The 18,554-nt window shown below is 35.7% G+C and overlaps 1 protein-coding gene across 4 annotated transcripts in view; it reads left to right on the forward strand.

Annotated features, from left to right (window-relative positions):
- Nucleotides 1–11,366, forward strand: part of LOC136835408 (man(5)GlcNAc(2)-PP-dolichol translocation protein RFT1) — a 43,667-nt gene extending 32,301 nt beyond the window's left edge. For 3 of the 4 annotated variants that reach the window (XM_067098898.1, XM_067098899.1, XM_067098900.1), the window contains 5 exons: nt 1,074–1,184; nt 3,674–3,813; nt 4,280–4,408; nt 4,921–5,041; nt 11,111–11,366. In XM_067098898.1, the coding sequence (XP_066954999.1) occupies nt 1,074–1,184; nt 3,674–3,813; nt 4,280–4,408; nt 4,921–5,041; nt 11,111–11,344 (735 nt within the window). In that variant the 3' untranslated portion in view covers nt 11,345–11,366. The remainder of the gene's footprint in view (nt 1–1,073; nt 1,185–3,673; nt 3,814–4,279; nt 4,409–4,920; nt 5,042–11,110) is intronic. The other variant, XM_067098901.1, reaches the window with a different exon arrangement.
- The last annotated feature ends 7,188 nt before the right edge of the window (nt 11,367–18,554 follow it).

Consider the following 18,554-nt stretch of genomic DNA (forward strand, 5'->3'; position numbering starts at 1 on the left):
GGTGGGTACAGTAACAATCTTTATTTCTTTATATACTTTAATATTCTAACATTTTAATATTAGTGCCTGTTTTAGATTAGGGTACTGTACATGCATTAAGTGTTATGTACATTAAAGGGTGGTTTGTTAACAGTACATACGAGGAGGATTTATTGTAACTTCCAACTCTATCGTGGTGAGTAAAATACAGTACAATTGTACAGTACGCACCATAACAATCTTTATTTTTATGTTCACTTACTGTTTTATTGCTTATCATTTGTGCCTGTGTACTGTATACGTATTGTAGATATCTGTACATTACTGTAAAGGGTGGTTTGTTAACAGTACTATGTAAAGGGAGGGTTTTAAAAGTCTGAATACATGTTAAATAAATACTGTAAATATGGTGTCCCTACTTCGCGGATTTTCAGCTATCACGGCCAGTTCTGGAACCTATCTACCCCGATAAATGAGGGTTCACTGTACATCATTCATCTTCAAGAGTCTTTTGGGGTCATGCACATCTGTGTATCACTTGACTGGTTAGTGTATGTACCATTTGTTGACAACTTAAATACAAACTTCTTGTTTTACTCTGGGGGATTTGCTCTTTAAAGTTGCCGTGTGGAATTGTATAATCTTGGGAACCTCCATCCTAAATTGCTAGTCAAGCACCATAAGGTTAGTGGGGTAGTTATGAACTTTTTTTTTTTTTTTTATGAACCCATCAGTCAAAATATATTTTAAGTGCTAACCTCCCAGCCCTTGGATCTCAATGTTTAATTTTAGTGTACACAAACTGAAGAGAGTACTCATCATCTACTGGAGGAGTCTGTGTGTATGCATGCATAAACAGCGTATTCTGTCTAGAAGACAAAAGATGGTGTGAATTTGACATATGAGATGTAGATGTGTTAGGTTTGTATGAAAAATGTAGTTTTATTTTTTTTTAAATCAGTGTACAGTATTACCTGTTAATGCATATTACCAGCATCAGAATCTGAGGAACTTTTTGCCCAAGGATGAGATATGCTAAAAAATAATTATTCTCACCAGAGATCACTTCAAGTACCTTTGTTCTTTTTTCACAGTCGCGTGTTGCAGAAGTGTCAAGGTTCTTCTTATCCTTGTTCAGCAATCTTATATTGGTGTCACTCCTCATTATCACATTTGGATGGTCATATTCACGTACATTATTACAGGTCAGTTCCTTTTCTAGGTTAATTGTATTTATAAAGAATTGTTTCAATTTAGCCTCTCATCGATGGATTGGGGTAATACTGTACTGTAAATTTTTTGTTCATACTTGACATATTAGTAATTTAAAAACTGCTTAGTTTATTTATATTCAGAGAAATAGCAGTTAATATTTGCATTGCTTTGTTTTTGCTCATGCCTTTCGTTCTTTTTTATTTGCTTGCTGTGGGTTGAGTTTTGATAATATAAGTGTGAGAGACTCATAAGCTATGCAAATGAGTGTTTTTAAGTACTGTACTGATTTTACCTACTGTATGGCTTTTCATTTTTATGTTACTCATCATTTTTACTCAGTGCTGTATAGGATTTCAACTAGTTTAGATGTGAAATAACTCCCTTTATAAGTATTTGGTGTGATCCTGCAACCTTAAGTGCATGGTACACAGTGAATAAGGGGTTGGCATAGAATCTAATGTAAGTCATTGAATGAGTTGGTTTTCTTCTTTCTTTTTTACCAAACTATAATTCTTTTGGTCAAGGACATAATAACCCTTTAGGATTTGTTTTTTGAAATAAACTGTCAGAAAATGTCGGGGTAATAATTTTCGATAAATTTGACTCTTAGCACAGGCTATGAAAGCACTGTATTGTTTATAAACCTCAGAAAAATTTTTTGAGCAGCAATACTTTAGAAAGTGGTTACATGGACATTAGATTGTACAAAAATGTTGATAACTGGCTTTTTGATAATTTCTCAAAATATGGTCTTGGGTGTGCCTCTTAAACAATTAAGATGGCTGTTTATTTTTGAAAAATTAAAAAGTTTAATATTTAAACAAATTGACTTGATTTTAACAGTGCTAGATGGGGGAAGAAAAGTTTAGCATGCCAAACACTTAGGTTTATCCAGATTTGTAGAAGACTTGTTGCTTGACAAAAACCCCAGGACAAAACTTATTGGTCTCGAAGACAAGCTTCATTTGCAGAATGACTTCATAATTATTCAAGAAAAGTACTGTATGAACCTCTGTAAATTACTAAATTATAGTTTGCAAATAGGATAACTGTGTACCACCTCTACCCTGCTTTGATAGAGCTAGTTTGTTTTGTGAGACTTAGCAGAAATTCCGTTGAAATAATTAAAGTTACAGTGGTATGCGTCAACATCTCAGAGCTACAGTGTTCCATCCCTGTAGAGTAACTAACTCACTAATTAGTGTTGATACAAAGTGAAATATTAAATAAAAGAAAGCAATTAAAGCTTAGGAATGAGCACTTTTAGTATTAGAGGTAAACCATTTAGATCAGATCTTCCTTAATCTGGAGGATTCTAAATGAAATAATCTGTGTCAAACATTGTTTTATTTTTGAGAATGAAGCACTAGAAACCTGTCCTTGAATAATATGTCTGTCCTATTTATTTTGTTCAGGGGGTGCCATTTTTATATTAGAACTACAGTTATCAGTTTAGAAATTCAGTAATTAAGGAAAGAAAGATATCAGTGATTGAATACTTTGGACTAGTGATGAAAGAGGGTGAGGAGCAGTTATTCTGGGGAGAAGATGTCTTAAGTAGTGGTCCAAACACTTGCAGGGAAACTCTAAAGATTGTGGAGAAAGGATGTAAAAGAAAACCTGGATCAAGATAATTCATGTCTAAAGTGCAGAAGGTGGGAGTGGAGAGAACTTTTCACATCTTAACCTCATGAAGGGGTAAACTTGATGTAGAGATGTTGATGATGATTATGGCTATTTACAGGAAGTCAAGAAAAATTATTTGTACTAACTGTAAAAGCAGTCATTTTTTTGTGGTATAATTTTCACCAATTTTCTGGTAGTTTAAGAATCCTGTAAGCCTGACCACCAAAAAATTATATCCAGTTATAATGGATAAGCTCAGGTCACACTACTTATGCATGTATGACACCAGAAGAAAATTATTGCCCCTGAACAAAATTGTAGATAATTAAAGACATTATGACAACATATGGTGTAAATATAGTTCATTCTGATTCTATGAAATCAGTGAACTTATTGCAGAGCCACATTTATTCCTGTAAGCCCACATCATATGATACATTTGTGTATGATATAAAACCACTATTATAATATTCTGATACATGAACAGAAAAATTCAAAATGAAGGAACAAATGAAGCTGTGTTGAGTGAGTGTGTTGTCCATTTATCAAAAACTATTTTAAAGTTAACACATACTTTCACACACCATTGCATAATTTTAAATTCACCAATTTTATTGTTCTATATTTGATTGATTTCTGTAAGTTATGATTCACAAAAAGTACACAATTGGTTTTGTTACACAATGCAAAAAAAATGCTTAAATCAAAATCCACAAAATTTCAGTAATAAAAACTTGCAAAATTTAATACTTAAATATAAAAATCATATAGTTTGGTGTCACCACTACATTACTCCATTTGTCTGATCAGATTCTCAGTGTGCTGCTAAAATCTGAGTTTTTTTGCATTCCAGATATATGGTGGTTCACAGTTGAGTGATGATGATGGTACTCTGCTAATGAGAGCTCAGTGTTTTTATGTAGTTTTTCTAGCAGTTAATGGCATTACAGAAGCTTACACATTTGCTGTTATGGATGATGCAGAGCTGTCAAGGTTAGTCAATTAAAAATGGAAATGAGAATACTGTACTGTGCATACTACTTCTGCCATTTTGATTTTCATGCCCATAGAGAAGTTACAGGAGAAGCACTGCATATGTAAAACTTTGCCAGTTGGTTCACTTTAATCTGACACTGGACACATCAAAAGGTAACTGTTTTATTCAATGTTTAATTATTAAGAGTGCAGGAAAATTAATCAGTCCTATCTCAATGTACAGCTAACTTGGTATTTATCATTGCTCTTACTTTTAATATTGGTAGACAATTTTGTATTGAAATTTTAGCTTTTATTTTGTGTAATATACATAAGTTTGTATTTGGATATATTAGGGATGAATAGCATTTCTTTCTTCTCAGATTATCATATTATAAACTGATCATTTAAACTGGGAAAGCATGCCAAAGCATTGTCAGTAATTTTTATATGCATGACAGTGTTCTTGCTTCTCTTTTTCCAGATACAATCAAATGTTGGTCATTTTCTCCTTTGTGTATATGGGCTGTGCAGTATTTTTCACCTGGTGCTTTGGAGCTGTTGGTTTTATTTTAGCCAATGCTCTTAATATGGGGCTTAGAATAAATCACAGGTACTGTAATACATTTTCTATTTGTTTCTGTAGGGTGTAGCCCTTCCTGCTTCCCTTCTTCCATCTCACTTTCCAACTATATTACTTTTTATTGCAACTGAGATTTTCACCTACAGCCTTATTCTTATTTTACAGATCTTTTACTAATCTTGCTGTCCAACCACTCCTACTCCCTCTTTCACTATTTTAAGCACTGAATAGCTGGAAGTGTCCCATTGCTTACCTGTTAACCAGAATTTCACAATTCATTCATTGTTTTAATTTTGGGGGGCATTAATACTGTGTAAATGGTCATTATGAGTTTCAGTTTTTGTCATGCAAATTGTTGTAACAAATTTAATGTTTGAATATGCACAAGAATGGTATCTAAAGTAGTGTTGATTTTGAACTTGATTAGCTTTATTGAGTTTAAAGCCTCAAGTTTCTGTAAGCCTTTGCATAAAATAGGACAGCAGAAATATTGAAGTTCGATATTGAGTTCAATCATTATTTTAATTTTATTTTCTTTTCAGTCTCAGGTTTATCAGTGATCAGTACAAAGACAGTGAATATCAGCCTTTACAAATAGACTGGGTATCAGGCAGACCCTTCTTTGTTTTTGCATCATGCCTTGCTTTAACAACTGTTTCCGAGGTAGGTACTGAAATTTTCTAGGTATTTCGTATGTTTTGCAATATGCTGATCGTATGTTTTGCAATATGCTGATTAAATCTGTTACTACATGTAGATTTATTGAATATCAGGGAAATATTTCATGTTGGTATACCTTGGAATCATGAAATAAGATCTCTGGTGCTAATATAATGGTAATAGTAATGATGAACAACCTAAAAATTAACTTTTGTTGACTAACTGTGAAGTTGGATATTACAAAGCAGGCCTCAAAAACCAGACAGAGCATTAACAATCTCAAGCAATGAGAGGTTGAACTGTTCACATTTTAAGTGGTACCAGTTTTTTAGAATAAGATCTCTGGTGCTAGTAATAATAATTAATGATAATGATGAACAACCTAAAAACTAATTTTTAAGTACTAACAAAGTTGGGTATAATAAAGCTGGCCTCAGAGACCAGATAGAGCATTACAATCTCAAGCAATAAGGGATTGAGTACTGTTCAGGTTCTTAGTGGTAGAACTTTTCTTTACTGCTGTTCTTAGCAGTTTTATTAAGTGTTACTTATCTTGTAGGTGAGGGAAATTTCTTAATTTAGTGAGGAACTGCAACGTCAAAACAAAGCTGAAAATTATCTTCCTTTATTCTTTCTCTTATGTTATAATGTTTTGGACTGACTCTTGAAACGTGTAACATAAAGAGTGAGTCTGAAAAGTCTGAAACGTGTTGCATAAAGAGTGACTAAAGGAAGAGAATGTTGAGTTTTGTTTTTACAGTACTTTGCAGTTCCTCACCCAATTAAGACTTTCCTCCTCTGAATATTAAACTACTATAATCAATGTTGTAGGTTTCAGTAACTCTGCTGCTTGCATACAGGCTACTTTTAGTAGGTGATAATTCTTCTCTTGCTGTTGCCTAGAAGAGTGAGGAATGTATTGATTATTGCAGTGTTCTTATATATAATCTCTCCAGCTGCTGATGGAGGTTGAAGTGCTGTCCAGACTGGTATATTATTCATAGTGCACATTTCAGTGCTTGTCTACATTTACTGCTTCTGTTGGTCATAACAGTATGATTGTCTATTACTGCTGGTGGCGGTTTTTTCATACAGGGCTAGGTTGTGCTAATAGCATTTAGTATGATGAGCATTTTTGGAAGCTACAGATTATAAAACCATTAAAGTACAGAAATCCCCTTACCACTGGCAGGTGATGCAGTTCTTCCTTTTATTACAAATGGTGCTCTTAATGTTGCAGTATACACTGCCATCATCTTGCTGTTGCTGGAGAATGTTGTATTACAGTAATACCCCCAAACTTGCGAACTTTTCATTGGACCTAACTAATTGTCATACACAAGTTTTTCACAGACACGCAAACATTTGCAAATCCTCGAGAAACCTTGCTAAAGTGTTTAATTTTTTGTAATTTATAGTTTTCAAGCTCATTAAACAATAAAAATAATAATTCTCTCTCATCTCAGGAGAGAGAGAGAGAGAGAATTTTTATGGTAAATGTATATGCTTTTGTATGAGAGAAATTATTTACCATAAGTACTAATTTTCAATTAAGATTAATATTAATTAGTAATTATTAATAATAATCATATTAATATAACTGTAATTACAGAATTCATGTGATACGTATTTTAAACAAATAAATATCTTGCCATCATCTTTCGTTAACACGTTGAAGAGAAGCTCGAGGGCAAAGCTGTCAAATATGGCTATTTAATATGACAGGAAGGGGAAGTGTTGCCAGTTAGCGGGTCAAAGGATTCCTGTAATTCTCTCTCTCTCTCTCTCTCTCTCTCTCTCTCTCTCTCTCTCTCTCTCTCTCTCTCTCGTAGTTAGCGCTCACACATTTTACAACCTATGTATTACTGTTTCTCTGTACATCTTTACCTGTAAAGTAGACAATTTTAAATTGATCTAATTTTATGTGTACCTCTGCGAACTGTAAATGCGCCGTTCTAAAACAGAGACAGAGACAGAATAAAGAAGTTCTAAAAAATGAGGTTGAGAAGACTTCTAAAAATAGATCGGTGGAATGGGGAAAGAGAGAACTAGTATACATAATCTTCACTCACTCTTTTACATCAGCTGTTTATTTCCATCAACCGTTTATTTCTTTTTTTAAAGGTAATACATTAAGCTAACTTTTAAATGAAATTACAGTAACTTTACTTTTACATAAAGTTAGCTTTAATACTTTAGGAGCATGATTAGAGTCATATTTAGTGTTTAAATTCTAGAAATAAGCATTTTTTACCATTTTTAGAGACCGTGCCATAGGAGAATGATTAGGGTCATATTTAGTGTTTAAACTCTAGAAATAAGCATTTATTAGCATTTTTAGAGAGCGTGCCAAACTTACACGAAAATTCACATTGCGTGAGGAGGTCTGGATCCAACCTTGCATAAGTACAGGGTATGACTGTATTGTATATCTGGTTTCATACAAGTAAGCATTTGTTTTTGTAGATATTTCAGTGTACTGGGTATTGTGGATAAAAATATTAGGTAACTTTTAATCTCTTGCTCTGTACTTTTGTCAACGAAAGTAGAAACTTGTTTAACTGGTTGTTGCTGATGAACATTGCAGCATGCACTTAAGCACCATGCTGTTCATACCAGTTGTCGGTATTTCACAGATAGCACAACTTTAGCCCCCATGATAATTACTTTGATTTTAATTACTTTTGATTTTAATTCTTACAACCCATTTGCTTGTGCTGAAAAGCTTCCACCAGCAGTAATAAATATACTGTTTGACCAGCAGAAGCAGTAAATGTAGTAGGCAAGCATCAAAAGGTGCACTATGATCAATGAACCAGTCTGGACAGCACTTCAACTTCCATCAAGAGCTAGAGAGATGTCCAGAGTATTGAGACCAACTAGATCTAAAAATGTCAATCACAAAAAATCTTCATAACAAGCTGTCAAGCTTTTACCACTCTTCATAACCTCAGTGCAGTCCCATGATGTCCAGATCTAGCAGAAGCCTAGAGAGAATTCTTCCCAAAACATCGTTGTTCACAATAGTAAAATGAAGAAAGTACCAAACATTTTCCAAAAATCACTTGAAATTGGAGAAAGACATTTTTCTGCCACAGAAGGTGGTTGTGGAGGGTCAGGGGGGAGAGTTGAAATGCCCACAATCAGCTAATGCATAAACAAGGAGAAAGGTCTGATACCTTTGGCTATTATATCCAACTGGCTGTAACTGATGTGGATAGACCTGAGGTGATGATGGTATTCCCCTGTAGTAGATTTTGGTGTCAGTCTCACATGGAAACCAGAAAGAGAGCCACATTCTTGAGCAATGAGAAATTGAACACTGTGTAGCACTTATGCTTAGTAGTGGTAGTTATCAATACATTGTCGCTCTTTGCAACTTTCTTACAGGATACTTCTCTAGTAGGTGATATTTCCTTGCTGTAGCAGTTGCTTGGCTCTGCCTGGATGAATGAGGAATTGATTGATTATTACTGATTGATTATTACTGCAATAATCAATGAATTCCCCATTTATTCAGGCAGAGCCATGCAACTGCTACAGCAAGGAAATATCTCTACCTACTAGAGAAGTATCCTGCAAGAAAGTGAAGAGCTACACTGTATTGATAACTACCACTACTAAGCATAAGTACTGCAGTGTTCAACCTCTCATTGCTCAAGACTGTAGCTCTCTTTCTGGTTTCTGTGCTAGATTGACAATACCATAATCTGCAACAGGGGAATATCATCACCTCAGGTCTATCCACACTTTATCAGTTACAGCCAATTGGATATAGTAGCCAAAGGTATCAGTGCTTTTTCCTTGTTTATGCATTAGTTGATTGTGGGCATTTCAACTCTCCCACCCCAACACCCTCGACAACAACCACCTTCTGTGGCAGATGAATGTCTTTCTCCAATTTCAAGTGATTTTTGGAAAATGTTTGGTGCTTTCTTCATTTTACTGTTGGGAACGGTGATGTTTTGGGAAGAATTTTCTCTAGGCTTCAGCTAGATCTGGACATCAAGGGACTGCTTTGAGGCTATGAAGAGGATGGTAAAGTAGGACAGATTGTTCTGGGATTGATGTGGAATTTTTGTCTTTATTCTGTACTGGTTGATGATTGACACTGCTCATAGACAGAACAAACCTTCTGGTCTTAAACGTACGGGGAATTTCTCTAGCGTTTGCTGGAGTCCGGTTAAAGTAGCACAAGGATTTTGGTGGCAATGGGGGACAGCCCATGAGGGTGAAGGAGGCAGGTGCAGCCTGACCCCAAGAATTTGTGATGCACCAGTTTCTTCCCAACTGCCTTCATAGTAAAACTACTGCCTTTCTAGCCCAGAAGCTGGTGTGTTATTTTTGCAAAAGCCATTCATAGAAATGCAAACCCATAAATCATTTAAGCAATCCAGGGTTTAGAGAAGACACCTGGGGGTTGTTAACAACCCTTGTTCTTGTTATGTGGCTGCCTTGGATGCAGACTCCCCATTTCACTTGTAACAGGTGCAGAACTAACGATTGTAACGTGAGTTATCCCCTGTTCCGAGTGTCATAATTGGTCTCCTGAGGAATGGAAGAACTTTGGTAAGAAGAGAAGGTATAAGAGGAAATTGGCAGCTCCATCTTGGGTTGGCTTCTCGCCCCCAATGGAGGCAGATGCATCAATTCCTTCTTGTTCTATCTCTTCCTTGTCAGAATCTCCTGTTGTTGCATCTTCTCCTTTGGAAGATTTTACTCCGCATTTTTCTATTGCTTTGTCTTCAGATGTTTCGAGATGGGGTTCAGGAGATCTTGTAATTAATGTTGCTGTCCCTTTTTTTACAGGGGGGAAGCTTCCCTCCCCCATGAGGGAGGCAGCAGCTCCCTCTTGTAGTCTTTTCAGGGGTGGACACACAGAAGCTCTGAGTGCTGAGTGTCTTCATGCCTACCAGGGGTACCAACCTTTCATGGCCTATTGTCCCACTGCACGTCTCCCTGCATCCCAGTGTCGCCTGCCATGACAGTTTCCAGAGCTTCAGTTTCTGTGTCGTCATCTCAACTTACATCGGCTCTCCCCGCGACAGTTTCCAGAGCTTCAGCTTGTGTCATCATCTCAACTGTCGTTGGCTTTTCCCGCACCATGCATCGTGCTGTCACTATCCATGCCGTTTCCACCAACTTCCATCCCTGGACCTTCTATGGCTGCTCCCTCTGACTCTCATTCAGGCTCTCTTTGACAGTCAAGTGATTGACGATGCAACATCACTATCACCCTTTGCAAAATTAACAACAGCAAATGCCTGAAAAATATGCAAAATATGCACTACACAGTACAATGACAATATCAGTCATCACTCACTTTAGAAGAATAAAGACCAACAACATATACCAAAACATTGACACAAGCTGGAAGGCAACAGCATCTAAATGAAAAAAGTTCTATAATCTCATCTACCACTTACCACTATATAGGAATGAAGTTATGGATATTCTGTCCAGTAGCAGATGAATTAATTAAACTGTCGTCAGCAAAACTCTGGAAAAGCTTGTCAAATGTTCAGGTTTCTCTTCTGCTGTGGATTAAGGGAAAGGTATCAGAGTTCTGGTATGGCTAATGGATTAGGGTAAAGTTATCAGAGTTCTGGCATGGCTAATAAGTAGTAGACACACTGGAACCTTCAAATGATGGTAGATGGGCAGCCACATAGGAACATTTTAACCCACTGGATAAAAATCATCTTATGTTGCTGATAAGCACACAGCTGCAGTGCCTGGATTATTGTATTGCTCATTTCAGCTTCTTCTAGCTTATCTTGTGGCAGTACTTTTTATAGCTGTGAATATGCAGGACTTTATGCTGGAGATTTTCCTCAAAACTTTTTTTTTTTTTTTTTTTTCTTGCTCTATTAATGTAGTAGTAGGGGTCCAGGATAATCATTTCAACTGGTGTTCAAGTGGTAATTGCCATCAGTGTAAAGACATAGAGCCAACTGCTTATTCCTCCTGAAATCACATTAGTGTGGTATAGCACATTAACAAAATCTGTTTGCAGCATGCAAGACTTAAAAAACTCATATTTGTTTGTGATGTGTTTTTTTTTTTTTACAGGCTGTTGTGTATCCAAGAAGTATTATTCTGCACATCATATTTGGATTCCTCTGTCTCATCTTGGTTGCATACTTGCTGCGAATGGAATTTAAACCTGTCTTTGAAAAGTTATTTGACATATTGGACAGTTGTACAAGGAAACTTATAGGTGAAGGTTCTCCTGGAAATATGTTAAATCCTCTGGTAATAACAAAATATTTGCGCAGATTTTTGTATGGGAGCACAAAAAAATAAATCTTACTTTTTTAGATAAAAAGTTTTTTTATGTTTAAATATTTCTATTCAGCAACTAAAATACAACTATCTTGTAAACAATATAAGCAAACACTCATACATGTGTGTGTTGCAAAATCTGATTTGGCAATACATTTAGTAAAAGGTAAATCCACTTTACAAGTTTTGTATATGAAAAAACTAAAAATTGTTTTAAACAATCTACAATGCCTATACAGTATCTTTTGAAACATAATAATACTCAATACTCTATTGAAATCATGACAGTGCAAAGTAATACTCTAAAATCATTACAAATACTAAGTCCTCATTACAAATACAGTACTAAGTCGTCATTACAAATACAGTACTAAGTCCTCATTATGATTTTAAACTACAGCTATTGTTCAATTAAGAATTATAGGTACTTAAGAATTTTAAAACTTCATAACAAAATGGCAAATAGGGTACTGTATACAATAAGCACTAAAGAGCACTAAAGTTTGAGTCACTGACTACAGACATTACTGATTTATATAAATGCTCAAAATATTTTTTAGAATTCAACAGACTATTCTTATCATAACACTAAATCTATAAAGAGTGAAGAACGTTGCAGGTGTATTAGCAGAAGTTGAGTTAATGAATTTGAGATAAATGTTGGTGTTCATCAAGAATAACCGCTGAGACAGATGTCTATCACAGTTATGAAAGAAGCTACAAATGAGTGCTGTGTGTATACCAAGGACAAAATCATCTGAAGGATAAGGCATTGGAATGTTTAAGAGGTGGGAGAGTTGGATGTAAAGTTGAAGAATGAAAATCAACCTAAGTAAAATGAAGTTAATAGTGCCTGGAAAAGAACCAAAGGAAAAATTAGTCGTGAAAAGGGCCAAATATGTTAGACTGTTACAATAGATGCCTGGGAGTAAGAGATTTTTTATTCCCAACATGCCTGGGAGTAAGAGATTTTTTATTCCCAAAATGTAGGAGGCCTTTGATAGACTGTTAGGACTGTCAACTAGGATCAACTCTGTGAAGCAGGAGTTCAGAAGACAGTAAAAGCAAAGGTAAAAGTTACAGCATAGGTTAAATTGAGAGATAAAGTGCATTAGAATACTGATAAACAGACCCTGTTAGTTGAGACAGCAAAGAGATGACTGAAACATGATGCTCATACCTCTTTATGGAGCAGAAACATGGGCAAGGCATTCCGTGGTGTTAAGGAACGGTACCACAGTAGTTTCATAGTCAACAAGAGGGGGGATGGCTAGTGGCCTTTCATCTCCTCAATTGATGATGCAGGTGCACAGGTTTGTAGTAGCACACTCAGCACAGCGGTCAACCAGACACATTCCAACACCAAGGCAAAGACCAAGCTGGGTTTGCGTTATAGCAAAAAGTAAAACCAAGTAGAGAGGGAATTAAAGAGAAAGGCTCATAGGCTAAAACGAGTTAATAACAACTACATAGCATAACTGTGTTGCAATAACTACGCAGTAAGAAAGTGTGAAAATAACAAAATGTAACAGAATATAACTTGTTGCATTATTCCAAATAGGCAAAATATCTCAAACAAAAATTATATTAAAAAACAAAGAGAATAATTAAGAATGAAGTCAAACAGCAGGCAGTAAAAAAGACATGTCTGCCTCAGATGTGGCCAAGAGAAAAAGTGAATGCGTACCAACTGGATGGTGGGGATTTCTCCCCTACCATCAGTAGCCAACTACCAATATCCACCTTGTTTTTAGTTAAATGGCCGGCTCCAGCTTGCATTGAAAGCAAATCCCGTGTAAAGACCTCAGGTTTGTCATTTTTGAAAATGTGTGACCATAAAATGTTAAGATTCCTGGCATTAGTATGTTAGATGGCAGAACAAAATTATGATCAGAGCCTAGAAAATGGAGATCCAAAAGACCAACATGGTTCAGATATGTGATAAGAAGGGAAGAAGAACAGTTTGACAATAGTATTAGCAGGACTAAGACCTGTAGGATGGCCCATAAATTCATGAGTGTGGCGCTCATGCCTGAACAGAAGAGAGTGGAGAGTACTACAGTAATTTCACTCCCAGGGCTTGGCATTATAACCTAAATTTTATAAATCAAATCCAAATAGTTTTATACATTAACCTCATAATGGAAAAGCTGACAGAACATTTATGATGATTATGACCTATGCTTGATAATTACTGTACCCCTTTCAAATAAGACACTCACCTTCCAGTGCAGGTTTCCTAAAGACATTTCATAAGGTGAAATGATTGTCTCTGGGGAGAATTCTATATGGTGAAGTATTATGCACACTGGGTTTGGTATACAACACCCTAGCAGCTGTCATGCTCCACAAATTCCACTTAGGTGCTCCTGTTTCATGAACTTCCTGTGGAATGTTCAACCCTTTATTTGAAAAGTATATGGATATGGTATTTTTGTAATGAAGTTCTTCAAAAGAAATTTTTATGACATAGTAGTGAGGGACTAAAACAAGTGTTAAAGAATCAGTACAGTTATATACTTAAAACTAAAAAAACGACAAACTGTATGAACTCTGGATAAAGTCACTCATATGCAAAGGACTACAAAATCAAATGGAGTTTACTTCAAATGGGCAGTTGGTTTGTTAGTAGGCAGTGGTGGTTCCATTCCTACGCAGCGTTGTAAGCTGGAAAATCGTCAAAAATTCTAAGAAAATCTTCCTTTTAATCGTTTGGATGTCTTGAAAATGATGTAACCTGCATTTTTATTGAGTTTTTCATAAAAAAAAATTCCAAGTTTTGACCATTCTGCCATTTCGGAGCCATATTTCTTCTGTTGTATCGGCATTATAAGCACATAACCCCAGAACATGCATCGTAAACTGGGAGATCATTTTTGATGAATAATATTTGAAGAGCGTCGTAAGCTCAAAACGTCATAAGCCGAACCTGTCATAACCCGGGGACTGCCTGAATAATAAAAGCATAAAGAGCATGTTATGATGAAAATAACTTAAAACACTGTACAAACACCCCTTAAGATCAAGTATTTACGGTATAAAGACGACTAGCAAACCTGAACTGCCACTTTCCTTATCAAAAATGCCAAACAATGAACTCACCTTGGTGAAAGAACTCTCTCAGCACAAATTCCCTGTTCTTGATTAGCATCGATGAAGATGAACATGAGCAGATGAAGTTATTACCTCGGGGGGAGGGCTCCATGAACATCGAATTCAACCTGGCAACTAGTGTTTCTTCCACATCTTGCATTGTGTGCTCATCTCAAAGATTATTTTAAAACTCATGTACTTGAAGCAGAATGGATTTCATACAAATTTCTTTTTTTTTTTAAGGTTTTTTATTATTTAATTAGGGAAGCTTTCTTGAACACAAAATTTAAATTTTTTTATACAAAAGGAATGGTGGCAAGGCACCACAATAAGAGTGGAAAAGGATGTTTTAAAACTAAAACAAAAACTGGACAAAAAAAAAAAGAGGAGGAGCAGCAATGAAAACTTAAAGAGTGATAGGGTACCCAAATGAAATAGTATATCAAATGCACAGAAACAAAATCAGAATGGGATTACTATACCACCAAACAGCAAGGATTTAAACTACACTGCCAAGGCAAAGGAATGTAAGAATACTGTATGATTAAAGTCGACCCCCTGGGTTCACGGGGGATAGGGACCATAACCCCCTGCAAATAGCTAAAATCCGCAAATACTTGACACCCCTCAAAAAATGCATACAACTGCCTATTTTGATATTTCAAACACCAAAAACCACCTCTAAAAATGCTTATACATTACCTGCCTATGTATTTTAATAGTTTTATCATGAAAAATGTACAGTATTTAGTCACAAAAATATGGAAATACAGTAATTAGTGAATATTTCTTTGTGAAAAATTCCGAGAATAGGCGAATTTTCTGTGAGTACTGTAATGTGGATATACATTCTACAGAAAAATCCACAAACAGGTGAAGCCGCAAATCCAGAACCGTGAATAGGCTGGGGTCGACTTTATTAGCAAAGTATTAAAAGAGCCAAACATAAATAGTCATGAAAAAAAATTTATACGTATGGCAGAAAATAGAAAACATGACAAAATATGAACTCCCAATAATCCAAAAAGAACGGCAAGTATAATTAGATCACAGTGATATACAGGTAAGGGGAAAAGTAACAAAGATATACAGTTTTTATTAAAAGAATGAAATACCATGGATTCAATGTATGTGTATGTTAAAGGTGTGTTTCTTGACAAACCAAATAGCCCACATCATAAATTCTGCATTTTGAAAACCTCTATGAAATACAGTGTGTACATTCTAAAAGCCATAGTTACTTATTTAAGGTATTGGTTTCTAAGTCTCTCACAAGGTACTTTATCTTGCAAGAATGTTCAAACGTTCCTGATGGTTTGCATGCTTATGTGTCTAATTAGTGGAGTTAAAGATCCAAGTAAATGTTACAAAGTTCTGATCCTTACTGGTTAAACATTTTACACTGCAAACAATAATTCTTAAACCATAGTCTACACGACTCCATCTAGTGGAGCTCGCTCTGGGGGTAGTAACTCCAGCATTTCATTTAGCTTTCTCTGGTATCTAGCAACAGAATTACCTAGAAATAAGTGCTGAATGGACTTTTTCACCGGCTGACACGGGACCCTCTCCAGAAATAGATTTTTCCTTTGTCAAAATCCTTTTTTGTACACTAAAGATTAAGTAAATACCCCCCCCCTCTCTCTAAGATAGGACCAAGAGCAAAAAGAAAATCCAAAAGCATTTTTACCCATGTAAACTACATAAACCAGTCAATCAGCACAGGCAGTAAGTTGGTTTCAAGCTAACAATGGTCAAGCAGCAGTTACCCATGAGCTAAATCCACTGTCTGTTTCTGTTTAGCTGTCACTGACTGGACAGCATCATAGACTGTTGAAGCTAATTTCAGAGTGAGGGACATACAGATGAAAAAGTAGTCAAAAGAAAAACAAAAATTAATAATGAAGAAATAAAAAAGTATTACAAAGTGTCAGCAAACATTGCAGCCAAAAGTGGTCGGTGGAAACCACTGAAAGGTGCTGAACAAATGGCAACAAAAGAATAAACAGAAAGCATCATGGTGATGTAAATGAAGATAACACATAGGGCAATCGAAGAAAAGGGGACAGCCATCAAGCTCTGATAAAGGATAGGTAGGATGAGAAGAGAGATATGGAAAAGGGACAGGTTTAAAGACAGGTGGCTAGGGCAAAGATGAGGGGTTGGAAGCAGTGGAATAAGAATCTCAACATTGGAGATGAAAAAGAGTGGCTGAGGAAAGATAGAGATGTAAACTGGATAAAGAAAATATAAAAAATTAGGAAAAGTTATGGAATGTTGGAGGAAGTATAGTATTTTGAAAGTTTTCTGAATTAAGAGAATGAACTCAAAGGATATTGGCATATTAAAGGTACCAACAGAGAGGGTTAAAAGAGCCCCTTGAAGATGGAAAAATGAAAAGCCTAAAAATTTTATATAGCAGCACTACATCTGTAAAATCAATAACAGCTAAAACCTGAAATAGTGAATTTAGCTCAGGTGTATTTCTGCTTGATAACTTGCTACAGCATTAGCCTCAAAAGCTTAGGCTTAGTAAGCAGACTAGCCTTGCAAGTATTCATGATCCCTGAAGAGAAATACATTTTAAAATACAAATAGCTTAAGTATCATAATGCTCTACCTGAAACCAACTTACTGCCTGTGCTAGAGCTCTAGGAACTCCAATTATAAAATAAGCTTATAAAGATTCTAATGCAGTACTGCTTCTCCCCAATCATAAGCCATATCTATCCATGACATCCTCAGAACCAGCTCCATCCACTCCTATGTGACTATTTAGGCTTCCACCTATCAACACTTTTGGGACAGCATCAACAATATTCTTGCTTTTCTAATTCTGGCCCCACTTCTACCACATCTCCAGTTATTTCATTTTTAATAGTACAGGCAGTCCCAGGTCACGATGGGCTCGGCATACGATGTTCTGAGCTTACAGCGCTCTTCAAATATATTCATCAAAATTATTTCTGGGTTACAATGCATGTTCGAGGGTTAAATGTCGTGACACCAATCTGACGGAAGAAATATTGCTCCAAAATGGCAGAATGGTCAAAATTTGGAGATTTTTTTTATGAAAAAGTCAATAAAAATGCAGGTTACATAATTTTCAAAACACCCAATGGATTGTATTCTTATGATTTTTGACAATTTTTGGCTTACAACGATTTTCAGCTTATGACACGGTGTCGGAACGGAACCCGTCGTAAACCAGGGACACTCTTGTCTCACCAGTGTTTCACTACTATTTCCTCCCATCATAACCAATGGTTTTCATGTCAGCTTCTGAACACTACAACTGCCCTCATTTCTTCTTTCAGCATTTCCACCACTTCCATACTCTTACCCCACCACTGTTCTCGATGAGCTTGTCTCTTATTCATATTCTCAGGGATTTTCTGCATCTGGAACATACATACTTACAACCTGCTGGGTACTGGGATCTATTGCCTTTCAGGCTTACTTTTAATTCAAAGAGCTATATTCTTTTAACAAATGCTGTACCATTATACCCTTACAGACAATCTCATTGTATGTAATGGTACTGTATACAAAATTATCTAAACCAGTTAAAAGGTTCAATTCATGAGACTGCCACAATAAAAATTTATACCTTACCACAAATCCCCACATGATAGTCATACCCATCATGGTTAAGCTTTATGGTACAGTGCATGTGCTTACAGTATTAAAAAGTTACTTAATATAAAACAGGTTTAGACATACATACTGTACGTCAAGATAATGAACAGGAAATTGACAGATTTAGACATACGAGCAAATCGAGATAATGAATGCAAAATATCAGTGGTAATAAACCACTGAAAGAGTATTCATATGTAGGAGCAAAAACTAAGATGTGAAAACTTACACAGTACTCATATAGTATTCAAGAAAAGATGAAGACTAATATATTCAAAATCAGTTATGACTGAAAATAACAAGATACAGTATTCAACAAATCCACTCAAATCAAATTACTGGATTTCTCTAATAGTACAAATGAAGTCCTATTGGTGGACCTCCAAAAATAAATATGAAAGTTAATGCTGTCTCCTTGCTGAGGTGCTCACTTACATACAAGAAAGACCAAAAGCTACTGATGTATCAGTAATAAAGGTTTTGCAGGAATGTATTTTAC

The sequence above is a fragment of the Macrobrachium rosenbergii genome, chromosome 55 (genome assembly GCF_040412425.1).
Source record: "Macrobrachium rosenbergii isolate ZJJX-2024 chromosome 55, ASM4041242v1, whole genome shotgun sequence".
Classification (NCBI taxonomy): domain Eukaryota; kingdom Metazoa; phylum Arthropoda; class Malacostraca; order Decapoda; family Palaemonidae; genus Macrobrachium; species Macrobrachium rosenbergii.